The 13,526-nt window shown below is 38.8% G+C and overlaps 2 protein-coding genes across 2 annotated transcripts; one reads left to right on the plus strand and one right to left on the minus strand.

Annotated features, from left to right (window-relative positions):
- The first annotated feature begins 5,669 nt into the window (after positions 1 to 5,669).
- LOC147849456 (outer envelope pore protein 24, chloroplastic-like) lies at positions 5,670 to 7,001 on the plus strand. Its single transcript, XM_087337520.1, has 3 exons — positions 5,670 to 5,970; positions 6,194 to 6,553; positions 6,692 to 7,001. The coding sequence occupies exons 1-3, from the start codon at positions 5,737 to 5,739 to the stop codon at positions 6,767 to 6,769; spliced, it is 672 nt and encodes a 223-aa protein (XP_087193646.1). The 5' UTR covers positions 5,670 to 5,736; the 3' UTR covers positions 6,770 to 7,001.
- A 2,922-nt stretch (positions 7,002 to 9,923) lies between these two features.
- LOC147849457 (fructose-bisphosphate aldolase 1, chloroplastic-like) lies at positions 9,924 to 12,523 on the minus strand. The gene is made up of 6 exons (XM_087337519.1): positions 12,282 to 12,523; positions 11,472 to 11,741; positions 11,199 to 11,308; positions 11,008 to 11,098; positions 10,598 to 10,867; positions 9,924 to 10,425 (listed from the first exon to the last, which is right to left on the minus strand). Exons 1-6 carry the CDS (start codon positions 12,462 to 12,464, stop codon positions 10,147 to 10,149), a joined length of 1,203 nt encoding a protein of 400 aa, XP_087193645.1. The 5' UTR covers positions 12,465 to 12,523; the 3' UTR covers positions 9,924 to 10,146.
- Positions 12,524 to 13,526: the final 1,003 nt, after the last annotated feature.

Here is a 13,526-nt window from a genome sequence, read left to right on the forward strand (position 1 = left end):
AACCCTCACACTTATCCACGTGTATAGAATACTATGGTAAATTCTCACCACAGGGTATTAAATGGTCATGCCCGTAACACCCATGCAAGTTCACACTTGGCCTAATGGGTTGTCTCAATGCCGCGAATTAAAAGTAATCCTCCCCTTCTTTACACTCTCGTTTAACCCTCACACCTATCCACATGTATAGAATACTATGGTAAATTCTGACCACGTGATATTATATGGTCATGCCCGTAACATACTCCCCCCCCTCTTTAAAACATTGCACTCTTGCAATGGAAAGTTAGGGAAGTTAGTTCTAAGAGTATTTTCGCGTTCCCATGTGGCATCTATGATAGATTTATCCATCCATTTAATTTTAAATTCTCAAATTATTTTAGTACGCAGATTTTTTGTTTTAACATCTAGAATTCTTTCTGGTACATGTGGTTTAGAAGATAATTCTGTAGAAGTAACCAGAGTTTCAGTTGCAACTGTATTGTCACCAAAACCTAGAAGTTCTTTTAGACGACTTACATGAAAATTTGGATGAATTTCAACGCCATCGGGAAGAGCGAGACAATAGGCTGATGAACCAATGCGTTTGAGGACTGTAAAAGGTCCACAAAACCGCGGGGATAACTTAGCGCACTTACCCGTAGACAATGTCTTCGAATTGTGAGGTATACGTAAAAATACTTTCTTTCTAGGGTTGAATACACGAGGTTGCCTATTATGATCAGCGTAAGAAGGCACTCTATCTTGAGCTATCTTTATATTATCTCGTGCAATATGCAACATATCTTGCATATCCCGAAGAAAGTTTTGCGTACTTCGCAACTCATCATAATGTATATTAACATCAATCGGGGTTCGTAGCTGAAAACCATACATCAACATAAAAGGACTATATCCCATCGATATATGCTTGGAGCTGTTATAAGCAAACTCCAAAATTGGGAGATAACGTTCCCATTTTGTTGGTTTTACACCAACGTATGCTCGAAGCATGTCCTCAATAATTTGATTTACTCGTTCTGTCTGTCCATCGGATTGAGGATGATCCGTGGAGCTCATGCTCAATGTAGTTTCTAACTTCTTGAAGACTTGCGTCCAGAAGTCACTAGTAAACTTTGGATCTCGATCACTCACGATATCCATCGATAACCCATAAAAACGAAATAACTCGTCAACGTATTGGTAAGCCAATTCGGGAGCTGTTACCGTGGTTTTAGTAGCAATAAATCTGGTCATTTTAGTTAGCCTATCAACCACAACCCAGATGGCATCATGGTGTTTTTGGGTGCGAGGAAGGCTAACAATAAAATACATGGATATACTTTCCCATTTATTATTGGGAATGTCGAAGGGATGTAAAAGTCATGCGGCTTTAAGTCGCTTGGTTTTGTTAACCTCACATTGGTGACATTTAGTTACACATCTATGTATGTCAGGGTGCATCCTAGGCCAATAGAATTGAGTGGAGATTAGAACGAGTGTATGATGTATTCTAGGGTGCCCTGCTGAGGGTGCATCATGGCATTAAAAAAGAATTCTCTTTTTGACCTCAGGCAAATCTGGAACACAAACCTTCCCATTACGGTACATTAGACCGTTAGCAATGTGGAAGTATTCCTTTGACGATGTGGTGGTGTCTATTCCAGACTCAACTCTTGCCCAATATTTTACAAAATAAATGTCATCAGGATACTTTCCTCGAAGGTGATCATAAAGATCTGATGTTATTTTAGTGAAGCTAAGCATGTTAACTTCGCGGATGCGACTTATTGCATTAGCGACAATGTTCATGGAACCTTTACAATATCGTATGGAAAAATCAAAGTCCTGGATGAGATCAGCCCATCGTGCCTTACGACCTTTCAGGTCTTGTTGGTCACAAAAATATTTCAAGGAGTCGTGGTCCGTAGTTACCACAAAGCGATTTCCATAAAGATAATGGCGCCATGTTTTGAGCGCATGTATAACTGCAAATAATTCATTTTCTTGAACGGTATACCGACATTGAGTAGAATCAAGTTTCTTACTCTCGAATGCTATTGGTTTACCATCTTGATACAAGACAACACCTATAGCATAATCGCTTGCATCGGTTTCAACCTCAAAAGGTTTTGAAGGATCGGGTAAAAGAAGTGAAGGAGTCTTGCAAACCAGGTCCTTGAGTTCCTTAAAGGCAAGGTCTAGTGTAGCATTCCACACAATAGGTTTTGTAGACTTACGCGTTTGAACTTTTAAAAGATCAGTAAACGGCGTCGTCAATTAGGAGTAATTACGAAGAGACTTTCGCAAAAACCCCACAAAACCAAGGAATGATCAAACTTCTCGAATATTCCGAAGAGTGGGCCAAAGCTTGATTTTCTCGATGCGAGAAGGATCAATTTCAACTCCTCGTTCGGTTATGAGATGTCCTAGATAAGTAATTGATTTCTTGAAGAACTCACATTTTGAGATCTTCACATAAAACTGTTTGTCACGCAATGTTTGTAAAACAAAGCAGACACGTTTAGCATGTTCTTGTAATGTACGGATATAAACTAAAATATCATCAAAGAAAATAACAACAAATTTTCCAAGTTGTTATCGGAAAATGTCATTCATTTCTTGTTGAAATGTAGTCGGAGCATTGGTCAAACCAAAAGGCATAACCAAAAACTCATAATGGCCATAGCGTGTACGAAATGTCGTTTTTGGAACGTCGTCCTCATTTATACGAATTTGATGGTAGCCAGTATGGAGATCAAGATTCATAAAATACCAAGCTCCCTGGAGACGGTCAATTAGATCGTCAGCCCGGGGCAATGAATACGAATTCTTGATCGTCACTTTATTCAAGCGTCGATAATTAATACACATACGCCATGTGCCCTCTTTCTTTTTAACCAAGAGAACTGATGCATCCCATGGAGATTTACTATAACGTATATAACCCATTCGTAAATAGTCCTTGAGTTGCTTAGATACCTCATCCTCTTTGGATCGACTTCAGCAATAAGGAGGTATACTTATTGGTGCAACACCAGGTACAATATCTATACGATGGTCCATATTATGTTTAGGAGGTAACCCATCTGGTACTTCACTCGGAAAAACATCACGAAAATCATTTAAGATTTCATCAAGTTGTTGTTGTTCGAAATATGTTAATTGAATCGAGACATTATCAATATTGTAAACGTGAATGTTCGAATCAAATACACAATAAAATAGAGTAGAAAAAGACAACTCGGATATTGATGGGATTGTTTTTTTACACATTGAATAAAATGAGTACAATCGTTCAGTACAAATGTTATTGAATGATGAACCCTATCAATAGATAAAGAAGAGTTTTTATTATAGAACCAGGGATAACCCAGTATTACATCGGTGGTACCAAGATTCATTACATGGAAGTCTACTTCCTCAATATAAGTATCAATAGAAATTCCTAATGAATGAATCACCCTGTTGATGTATTGTACTCTTCCATCAGCCAAGTGCACTGTATAGGTGTGATCACTTATGGTGGGTTGGATTCCCCATATCTGAACCAAACGATCATTCACAAAATTGTGTGAGCTTCCCGAATCAAACAAAAATTGTACGGGAGATCCATTGATATACTCGTTTGCACGTAGCAAATCATTGGGACCCAATACATAGTGAGGGAAAGAAGATTGACAATTACTTAAATGATGTGTATAGACCTAAAGGACATTAGGAATCTGAGCTTTTTGGTCTGCAACTTTAGCTTTGTTGTCGTGCTCTTTTCGTTGGAGCTCATATGATATGTACTCATGAAAACACATGGCTACCTAAGGTCAGTTGGGACCCTTTGCAATGGACATGGTCAAGGAAGCAAACCTATCCCTTTCTTTCAATTCACAACTAGATTGGGTCGCCATATTATAGCCGCTCAATCCGCCCGAGAGCCGGCTACTGCAAAGGTCTAGCACACATATCATGTTCCTTACACAATTATCACCAAGTTTTGACAGAAACTCTGGAACCAACAACACGCGAGCTGAATCACCACTTTCCAATGACTATTAATACATAAGTCACTACTAGTTGGTGCATGACAGCGTGGGAACCTCAGCTCCCCTAATTGTGTAGTGTGTCCAACTGTATTAAAATCCACGCGACATGCTCTATGGGACTGCCGAGAGTCCCATCGAATATGGTGGGGGGTTGGCCGCTTATTGCAATTATGCTAGGTGCAAGGCTCAATCAAGTGGGGGAATGTATGTTGGCTATCATGGCAGGCCCCAATTGACAATTATGATCATTAGGAAGAGGGGATGACTTTGGTTATTAAAGCACAAGAGATTTTTTTCTCCACCATCGGCAATTTCCACTCAACTCCTATTAGTGCCAAATCTCAAGTTGTGTTGGACTTGGTCAGCCCAATAACTCTTTGGATTCTATGGAAACAACGGTGTAGACATGTCTTTTCCAACCAAAGCGCGCAACCAATAATGTTAAGGGAAAAGTACCAGTAAACCCTTGGAAGTTCGTCTATTTACCAAAATGCCCTTGGAAGTTCCAAATTTACCAAACTACCCCTATGTCCAAAAAATTACACTTTATAAAGTAATTATACACTCAAATCTACAAGCCCTATTTACCAAAGATGGAAGAAATGGACTCGAACTAGCCCTATTTACCAAAGATTTGAGTGTATAATTACTTTATAAAGTGTAATTTTTGGATATAGGGGTAGTTTGGTAAATTTGGAACTTCCAGGGGCATTCTGGTAAATAGACAAAACTTCTAGGGGTATCCTGGTACTTTTCCCTAATGTTAATGCAAGAGATATGGAGTGAAGATGTAGCCACTCTAAAGAGCCAATATGATGGCCTCAAGGACGACTCCTATAGAGTTAAAAGACAACGACTAGCCTTTATCCAACAATGGTCGTCCTCTCCTTTTCTTGAGGCAGTGGGCATCCACATAATAATCTCATCTTTATAACTAATGGAAGGAGTTTTTGATTGGAAAAAAAGAAGAAAAAAGAGGCTACATACATAATATAGAATATTATGTGCCAAAGATTAAAGTAAGAGGCATAATACACTAAATTACTAGCACATTGTTTCCACATACTTTGTAGCTCTACTTCATTCTCTACTCGAGCTGTTGATGATTACAAGCAATGATGTAGTACTAGATATCAGGACACGATCATCCTTAGGTCTCATCATTGTTGACCTCGATCTCCCCTTCTACCTATCACATACGTTTAATTAATTAGGCAAGTCATTGAGCCTTGCGTTTACTGAAAATGGTTTAAAGTTTTAAATTCTTTCAAAACCTCATAAACAAGGTACGTTAGGGTGAAGATTGGTCGACAAAATTTTAACAAATAAGAGAGGAGAGGGTGTTAGAGAGATATGTGTGTGTGGATATTGTTTGAGATTGACATGCAAAAGATGAGCGTAGGTGGTTGTTTCACAAGGGTGGTTTATTGATTGGAGACCAATAAGAGATATGGTGAAGGCGACGAACCGGACCCACTAACTAGATAGATAGCCATAGACTCATCACTTACATACATACTTTTGAGAGGGAGGGCAAAGGAAAGGAGGAGCTTTTTTGTTGGGTGTTTGTTGGTGGTGGTCACTGGTCTGGGCGCTTCCCCCCCGCCCCCCTAGGAAGAGAGGAGAGGGAAAAGACAGCAGCAGCACCAAAGAAACACAGGTTACACAAAACAACATAAGAAACGGAACTAGAGGAGGATCGGAGAGCTTCCCTCTCATGGCTCCCCAAGCTTCTCTGAAAGCCAAGTATGAACCTTCCTTCTCTTCCTCCCAGACACAGGCTGCCTCTGCTACTCTTACTTTTGGTTTTGGGGAAGATTTGAAACTCAAGGCCTCTTGCACCGATCGCACCTTCGACAACTACAACAACAACAATGAAGCCCTCACTGGCCTCTCCCTCTCCATCGAGAAGCCCGGCCTCTTCATCATCGACTATGATGTCCCCAAACAGGTAGGATGCATAAATCACTAAAATAATTACACACACACAGATTTAGTTCCAGAATCCCCCCTCTGAGTGTCTAATTACATGTGTTTTATATCTACTTTTTTGAGCAATCGTATGCTCCTTTCCTTTCCCGAGGTATTTCAGAGTTTTTGCTTCCCCTTCTTCTTGTGTTCAATTCGACTCTGTTAAAAAGAAAAAAAAGTTTATAAAACTTTTTTGTGCATAGGCTGCCAGATTCCAGTTCATGAACTCAGCCAAGGTGTATGGGAAGCAATTGAAGCTAACCTACATTCACCCTCAAAAGGCCAATGCCACCCTTCTCGAGACTTCATTGGTTTTTGATCCTGCCAACAAATTAAGTGGAAAATACAGTCTTGATTCTGGGAAAGGCTCACTGAAGTATTCGTACACACACACTTCAGGTGTTACACTTGAGCCTGCCTATGATTTCGGCTCCGATGCTTGGAGCTTTGCTGCATCCCGAAAGGTAGGCTCAGAGAATACACTGAAAGCTGCATATGAGACTTCAAACAAGGTTTTAGACCTGGAATGGACAAAGGAATCTAAGGAAACAGGGTCTTTCAAGGTATACACATGTTTGTTCTTTTCATAAATATCTTGTGCGTTTGCTACTCACGTTGTGCAATGCCAATCTATTGCACATATTTTCAGTGCTCATATTACCGCATTACATCCTGTATTTTGCATTTCTTTCGTTTGATAGGTCTTGTGCACTGTCAGTCCAAACGAGAAGAAGGTTCCCAAGTTAACCTTTGAAAGAACGTGGGACCTGGAGATTTGAAAGCATTTGAAGATGAGTAATTTCATTCCGACGAGCCTCTATGATAAACTTGACTTGAAAAACCATGTCCTTGTTTTTGTTATGTCATCAGTACCCATTATGTGGCTCATCTTTTTATTCTTTTTTCGAAATTGGGTGTTAATGTCAAAACCCTGAAAAAACAAATTCGCCTGCCAAATTTAAGTATACCTTCTCTACAAATAAGATTAATAAATTTCCTTGCGTTCTGTCATAGGCTGCTTGTTGTGCCTTTTCTCTGCACCATTACTAGTTATTTACATATAATTTTATGCACAATTATCACAATTAGTACAAAATTAGGAAGACTCTGTTTGTTTCTTCTTCATTTTTTACCAAATTTCTCATTAACATCTACAACTCATTATGATGCTCTGGTAACTTGGCAAAGACTCAAAAGGCATGAAGCTTTTTCTCCTTGAAAAACTCGACCTTGTAGGAAATGGTCATTTTTCAATGGCGTGATTTGTTTATGTATTATAATGTTGGTTATCTGAGACATTAAACCACTGGGCTGGCAAACGATATATCGCAAGGCTCGAATATTTTCACCATCCTGAATATCATCATCAACTCAATCCAGACATCTTGCTTAAAATTATATATATACATATATATATATATATATATATAAAGAAAGAGTAAAGAGGTGTCATGGATTTGGCTTTTGTATTGATGAAACAAATCCTTAGGTCAGCTCATTTCTAGATGCATATGGATCAAGGACTTTCCTATTGGCATATATTGAGGAGTTCCTTTTGAAGCATATGTATTCAATCAGGGTCCTACATTCATTGGATTGAACACTCTTTGTTGAAGACAATTGTGGATGATCACAATTGTAACTCATAGAGTATTCTCTCTATCGTTCGCCGTTTTTGTAGATGATGTTGACCAAATTATTAGCTTTCTTTGTAGGTTCTATAAATATATATTGAATTTGCATGCATGTATATCCAGTATATGTATGCATGTGAAGTTTTACTGAGTGTTACCTAGGAATATAATTGGATGTGTATGCAAATGAACATTGGCTTAATGCAATAAAAAGTGAACGACATATTGCAACTGATACAGGAAGTGTGACAGAAGAAGTATTAGTGAAGATCTTGTTAATTGATGGTTGAACTTGCAATTTAAGACATTGTACTGTTGTATTGAAGGATACAATATGACAATAATATAGAACTTGACTGATAACATGTGAATCAACAGCCGATGATCAATTATAATATGTTGGACCAATTATATGATTGGATAATAATACAAAGTGTAGATGTAGAACACAATTGCCTTACACTATCCATATTTTATGAGAGGTCTTAAAGGGCATTGACAATTTGATCCTATCTTGACAAACTTCAATTTGATAAGTAGTTTTGTGATGAATAATGTTATCATGTTGAAGTCATGAGCGACTAGAGTACATTATCTTACCAAATATTACTCTTATAACTAATGGTAGATATGTAAAGGGTAGTCATGGGTTTCATTACTCATGTATACAAAACGCCATCTTTTTCTTGATGGCTTTGGTTTGGGACTTCCATATGATCTCTAGAGCAAGACCCATGAAAGAATTCATGTGATGTGGATGGAAAGGCTTAAAAAGTAAAGCAATTCTTGTATTTGGAATTTTGTGTTGTGGAAATAATTACAATTTCCTAGTCATCTCCTTGATACCATACCACACATATTCCCTTCTCATCTCCTTGATACCATGCCACATAGTTTCATTGTCATCTCCTCCATAAGATGCAGCATGTCTCTACGTGCATATATGAATGTGGTCGGAGGAACAAATCAGTGTATTTTCAATTGGAGTGAATGTGTGTGACCGCAAGTATAGAGATAGTTCTGGCCATTTGATGTTATTCTAGTATCTCAAATAAAACACTCACGTTTTTTTATCCCTCAGCAACGTTACTACTGTTCTGAAGCACATGCCCATCCTCATTTAATCTTTATAAAACTGTCCAATAATGTGTTAGTTGAAGCTATCAATCATATGGTTCGAGATATCGTTCAAGTGTTCTTGCAACGTGAATTTATAGAAGATTTTGCCTTGGTAACACAATGAAAACCAAGCTTTTGATTATGCCCTTAAATATTTCACCCAGCCATTGTTGTCACCAAAATAGTCAGTAAGGATCATGGCAATTTAGCTTGCAACCTTCGCCTATTTACTTATTTTTGGACAAGAGTATTGGTCCCATATGACTCGGGACAATTGTCCTGCTTCTGATTATAATAAAAGATCATATCGTGTCATCTCACAAAATAGAGCAAATTAAAGTCCAATCTAGTCGTGTGGTCGCTTTTAGACATAAGAATACTAGTTACTGTCCAATGTCAATTATAATATTGCATTTCTTTCATTGTTGGTTTCAAAGAGAGTAATTATTATATTTAGATTCGTAACTGCAACACATTCTTCCACAAAGAGAGCATGTGGACATTTGACAATTTAATGTTTATTGACACCTCTTCACTCTTTCTTTATATATATATGGCGGCTGGGCCTTTACCATGTGGCTGTAGCTGGAAAAGAAAACCGCTCAACAATGATAATGCACATAGAAAAATATGCTTGGATATTCATGGGCGATAGTTGGAACTGATGGAAATTTAGTTTCCTCAAACGGTCAAAGAGTACACAAAAATGATCACGGAAACTTCTGAAAGAAGTCACATTCTTAAAATGCTGATCATGGGACCTTCTGAAAGAACTCACATTCTTAAAACGCTTTTTCTTTTAAAATTCTCACTTCGCTCAATCACCGATGTAAATGCGTCTTCATATTAAGGTGAGTTTGACGAAATCAAAAGCTTCACTATTTCCTTCCCACGAGAGCCATTTAAATATTTGCATGATTTTAATAGGCAAACACTTAATGCGTTTGTCAAGGAACAGAAACGGAGATCACGTGACTATGATACACCATATACAACGATTCAAAAGAACCCATAATATTCCAAGCAAAAGACCTTTTCTACATCGTTTAGATTCCATTAAGGGGAAATGGTTGTGATGAGCAACTACTAGAGATGGCAAACCGATTACTAATAAAAATCCAAAACATTAGACAACGTTACAAAATCTTGTGAGATAAAAAACGTACTTATACACAGGTGATTTATTTTCACTGTGCCAATATGTTATTATTTGAATTGTTTCCCCACGCAGCTTATGCTATGAAGTGGCACTTATTCAGCCTCTATAGATACCAAATCCAAGCTATAACCTAAAATTAGCCATCTCTTTTAAGGGGATAAGAAAAAAAAACAAAATTCAACCTAAAACCCTTTTTTTGGTGCAAGGATCAGAGAGTGTCCATCCATCAATCAATATCATAAACCTAGTAAGTGTAGCCTTTCACAAACATCCCTTTCTTTGCTTCATCACTTTCACCATCTTCAGTATATTTCCCAAGCTGAGCCAGAGAGTTAGCCCTAGCCCTGGTCAAGAGGGCTTGCTTTGCAGCTTCAATGTTCTCCGGCTTCCCCTGCCATGTCTTCAACACAGAGTTTTGAAGCGCCCTTGCATAAGAAAACGACACGTGCCATGGGTTTGGAGATTGGTTCATTGCATTCAGGTTCAATGTTGCCTCTACTTCAGACTGTCCTCCAGACAAAAACTGCCACAATAACAGGTGAAAACTACTGTTAGAATGTGTTTTTAACACAGTGCACCTCATAAGCAGTTTTATGTTGTACCAAGCAGTGAATTAGCATGTAAAGATAGAACTCCAAGTGTTAAAACTGAAATATACTAGCAATAAAAAATATGGATGGAAAATAGAGCAATACCATGATGCCAGGAACAGCTGGTGGAACTCTCCTTCTAAGAAGCTTCAATGTGTACTCAGCAATAACCTCTGGTGCTTTCTTGACACCGCTGTCAGCACCGGGGGTTACCATACTTGGCTTCAACAAGATGCCCTCGTACGTGACATTGTTTTTGGCAAGGAAGTAGAACACCTCGTTCCAGACCTTCTCGGCAACCTCAAGCGTTCTATCAATGCTATGATCCCCATCTAAAAGGACCTCCGGCTCCACAATTGGGACTAGACCATTATCCTGCACATCATACAAGGAGGAGAAGTAGTTCTGTGTCAACACCACTAAGATTTTCAGGAAGACCAATCCACATTCTAGACTCACATGATGTCAAAAGATTTAAGATAGTAGAGCGTCAATCTATATGCCCAATACCAAACCTGAGAAATTGCAGCATATCGAGCAAGGCCCCATGCAGCCTCTTGTATTGCTAGTTCAGATGGACCATTAGGAATACTTATCACAGTTCTCCTGAAAGAAGGCAGAGGTTCTAATGAGTAAGAAATTCTGTCTGATTGAGATGAGATAGGAATCATCTATGACGTGGAAACACATGAACTAAATAACTTACCACTTGGCAAACCGCGCTCCTTGCTTGTAATATTCAGCAGATCTCGAAGCAAGACCATCAAGACCTTGGCACCATGATTCATTGTTGGAACCAGGTAGGGGAACCAAACCCTGCAAAAGCATAGAAGGGCAAAAAGGGGAGTTTCACACACTAATTTCAAGCACAGCTGAAGAGAAGACATGTTAATACCCAGCATGCAACAAAGATTTAGGAGGAGCAAAAGAAGAAGAAGAAATTGAAGGACTAACATTAAATACTCAGTTAGATATATACCTTGTCGACCTTGATGCCCGGAACAATACTCTGCTCCTTGAGACAGTCAACAAATTTCTGACCTGACAGGGTCGACTGATAGAGGGTCTCCTCAAAGAGGATCGCACCTGATATGTATTGTCCAAGGCCAGGGGTGGTGCAGAGGAGTTCTCGATATGCCTGACGGTTCACCTCATTGTTCTCTAGACCAATGGAAGCAAGCCTCTTACCACAAGTGGCGTTGGACTCATCCATAGCAAGGATCCCTCGGCCCGGAGAAGCAATACTTTTCTGAAAACCAAAACAAAAATTGGCAAGACAGTGCGCGTTTATGGTATGAATTGGGAACATATAATATTTCATCAGTGTAAAGTTTTGGGGATCAACATTCAGATGCAGCAATAACATGAAATGATGATGGAAGATCCAAGCATTATCTCAAGATCTGAGAAGGAAACAAATAGTCAGCATAAAATGGTCGTGCCTATAGGAGAAATATCTCATAAAGACAGAGGAGTTCTCCATATGTACCTTTCAGATAAACTATGAAGAGAGCCATAGCAGAAGAAATATCTAAATCTGCCTAACATGCACACCAGAAACATGATGTGCTCAGATCAACCTGAATTGTATGGTTTTTTTGAGCCGTGTAGAATATGTTATTAGACTTCATTGATCAAGATCTGTAATTTCTACAAAACGGACAGACTAAAACGTCCGAAATGATGAGACCAAAGAAAACACATGCGATCCCTAAATCGTGATAGATAAGGAGAGAAGGAAAAGGATAGAAAGGGTCATAACAGGAACAGATCTAAAGAGAGGTCTTACCGCTGTCTTGATGAGTTCATCTGTGTAGACACCCGCACGGATGGAGAGGGACGGTGACGGGACTGTAAGAGAAGAAGAAGGCGATGACGATGCTGGTGATGAATTAGCAGAAAGCTTGAGGGAGTGGCCCAAGAACTGAGAGGGAGCGAGAGACATAGCCGACTGCATCAGCGAGGAAGCCATGGAAGCTTTCAGTCGGTGTCGGGATGGATGGAGAGGCAGAAGGCAAAGAGACAGAGACAGAGAGAAGTGTTCGATTCACCTTCACGATTGTGTATTATTGTGTTTGTTATAAAGAGGAGGGGAGGTGTGATGTATGTATGTATGTATGTTAGTGTGCTTTCATTTGATTCGTTTACTGAGAACGACATACATACATACATACATAACATAACATTACATAACATAACATAACATAACATACAACCGGACTGGCTCTTCATTTGTGTGTGACCCCTCGCTCGCCTCAAACCTCGGAGAACATTCTCTCTCTCTCTCTCTCTCTCTCTCTCTCTCACACACACATACATCAATCAACATTCGACTCTTCCATCATCCCAAAGGAGCTAGAGCTAAGCCAAGCCGCCTCCTTCCTGCACACACACACACACATATATATAACAAACAGTATGTACTATGATGCCCTGGGTCTCAAACCTTAGTATTTACCTACGTACATACTTTTAACAGTGGCATGACTCTTTTATTGGAAAAAAATTAAATTTGCCTTCCGAAAAATTAGTCAAGCTGTCTTTTTTTGAAATTAATTCCAAAATGAAGAAATGAAATTATTAGGTTTTCTATTATAAAAGCATGTGTCTGCATACTAGTTTTCGTAGATTGTGATAGACATGCAAGAATGCAATATAAAATTAGCATTTTCTCTACCTTTCATGTTGATTCAAACTCATTGATACACTCGCAAAGTAAGAGATGTGTTAGTCATTTTAATTTACACAAAAAATTAAGCTTTTGCGAACTCTAATATGCTCATTATTTTCCACTACCATAACTCCCTTTTTTTGGTTACATCTCTCCTTTTTTAATACTGAGCATTTACTGGTCAACAATTTCGTATCTCTGAAAGAGAAAATACTTCTTATTCACATTATTGGTTTTCTCACGATGCCTTCTGTGTATAGCAAGGCTTACTTACTAGCAATAGGTTCAAAGACGATGGATAGTAATGGATGAGAATGTAGACAGGGCAGGGCGTGGGTTGAATGAAACTCGACCATCATTCAT

The sequence above is a fragment of the Azolla caroliniana genome, unplaced genomic scaffold, assembly GCF_043228905.1.
Source record: "Azolla caroliniana isolate FFs.n. ecotype wild unplaced genomic scaffold, voAzoCaro1.0.p SCAF_59, whole genome shotgun sequence".
NCBI lineage: Eukaryota > Viridiplantae > Streptophyta > Polypodiopsida > Salviniales > Salviniaceae > Azolla > Azolla caroliniana.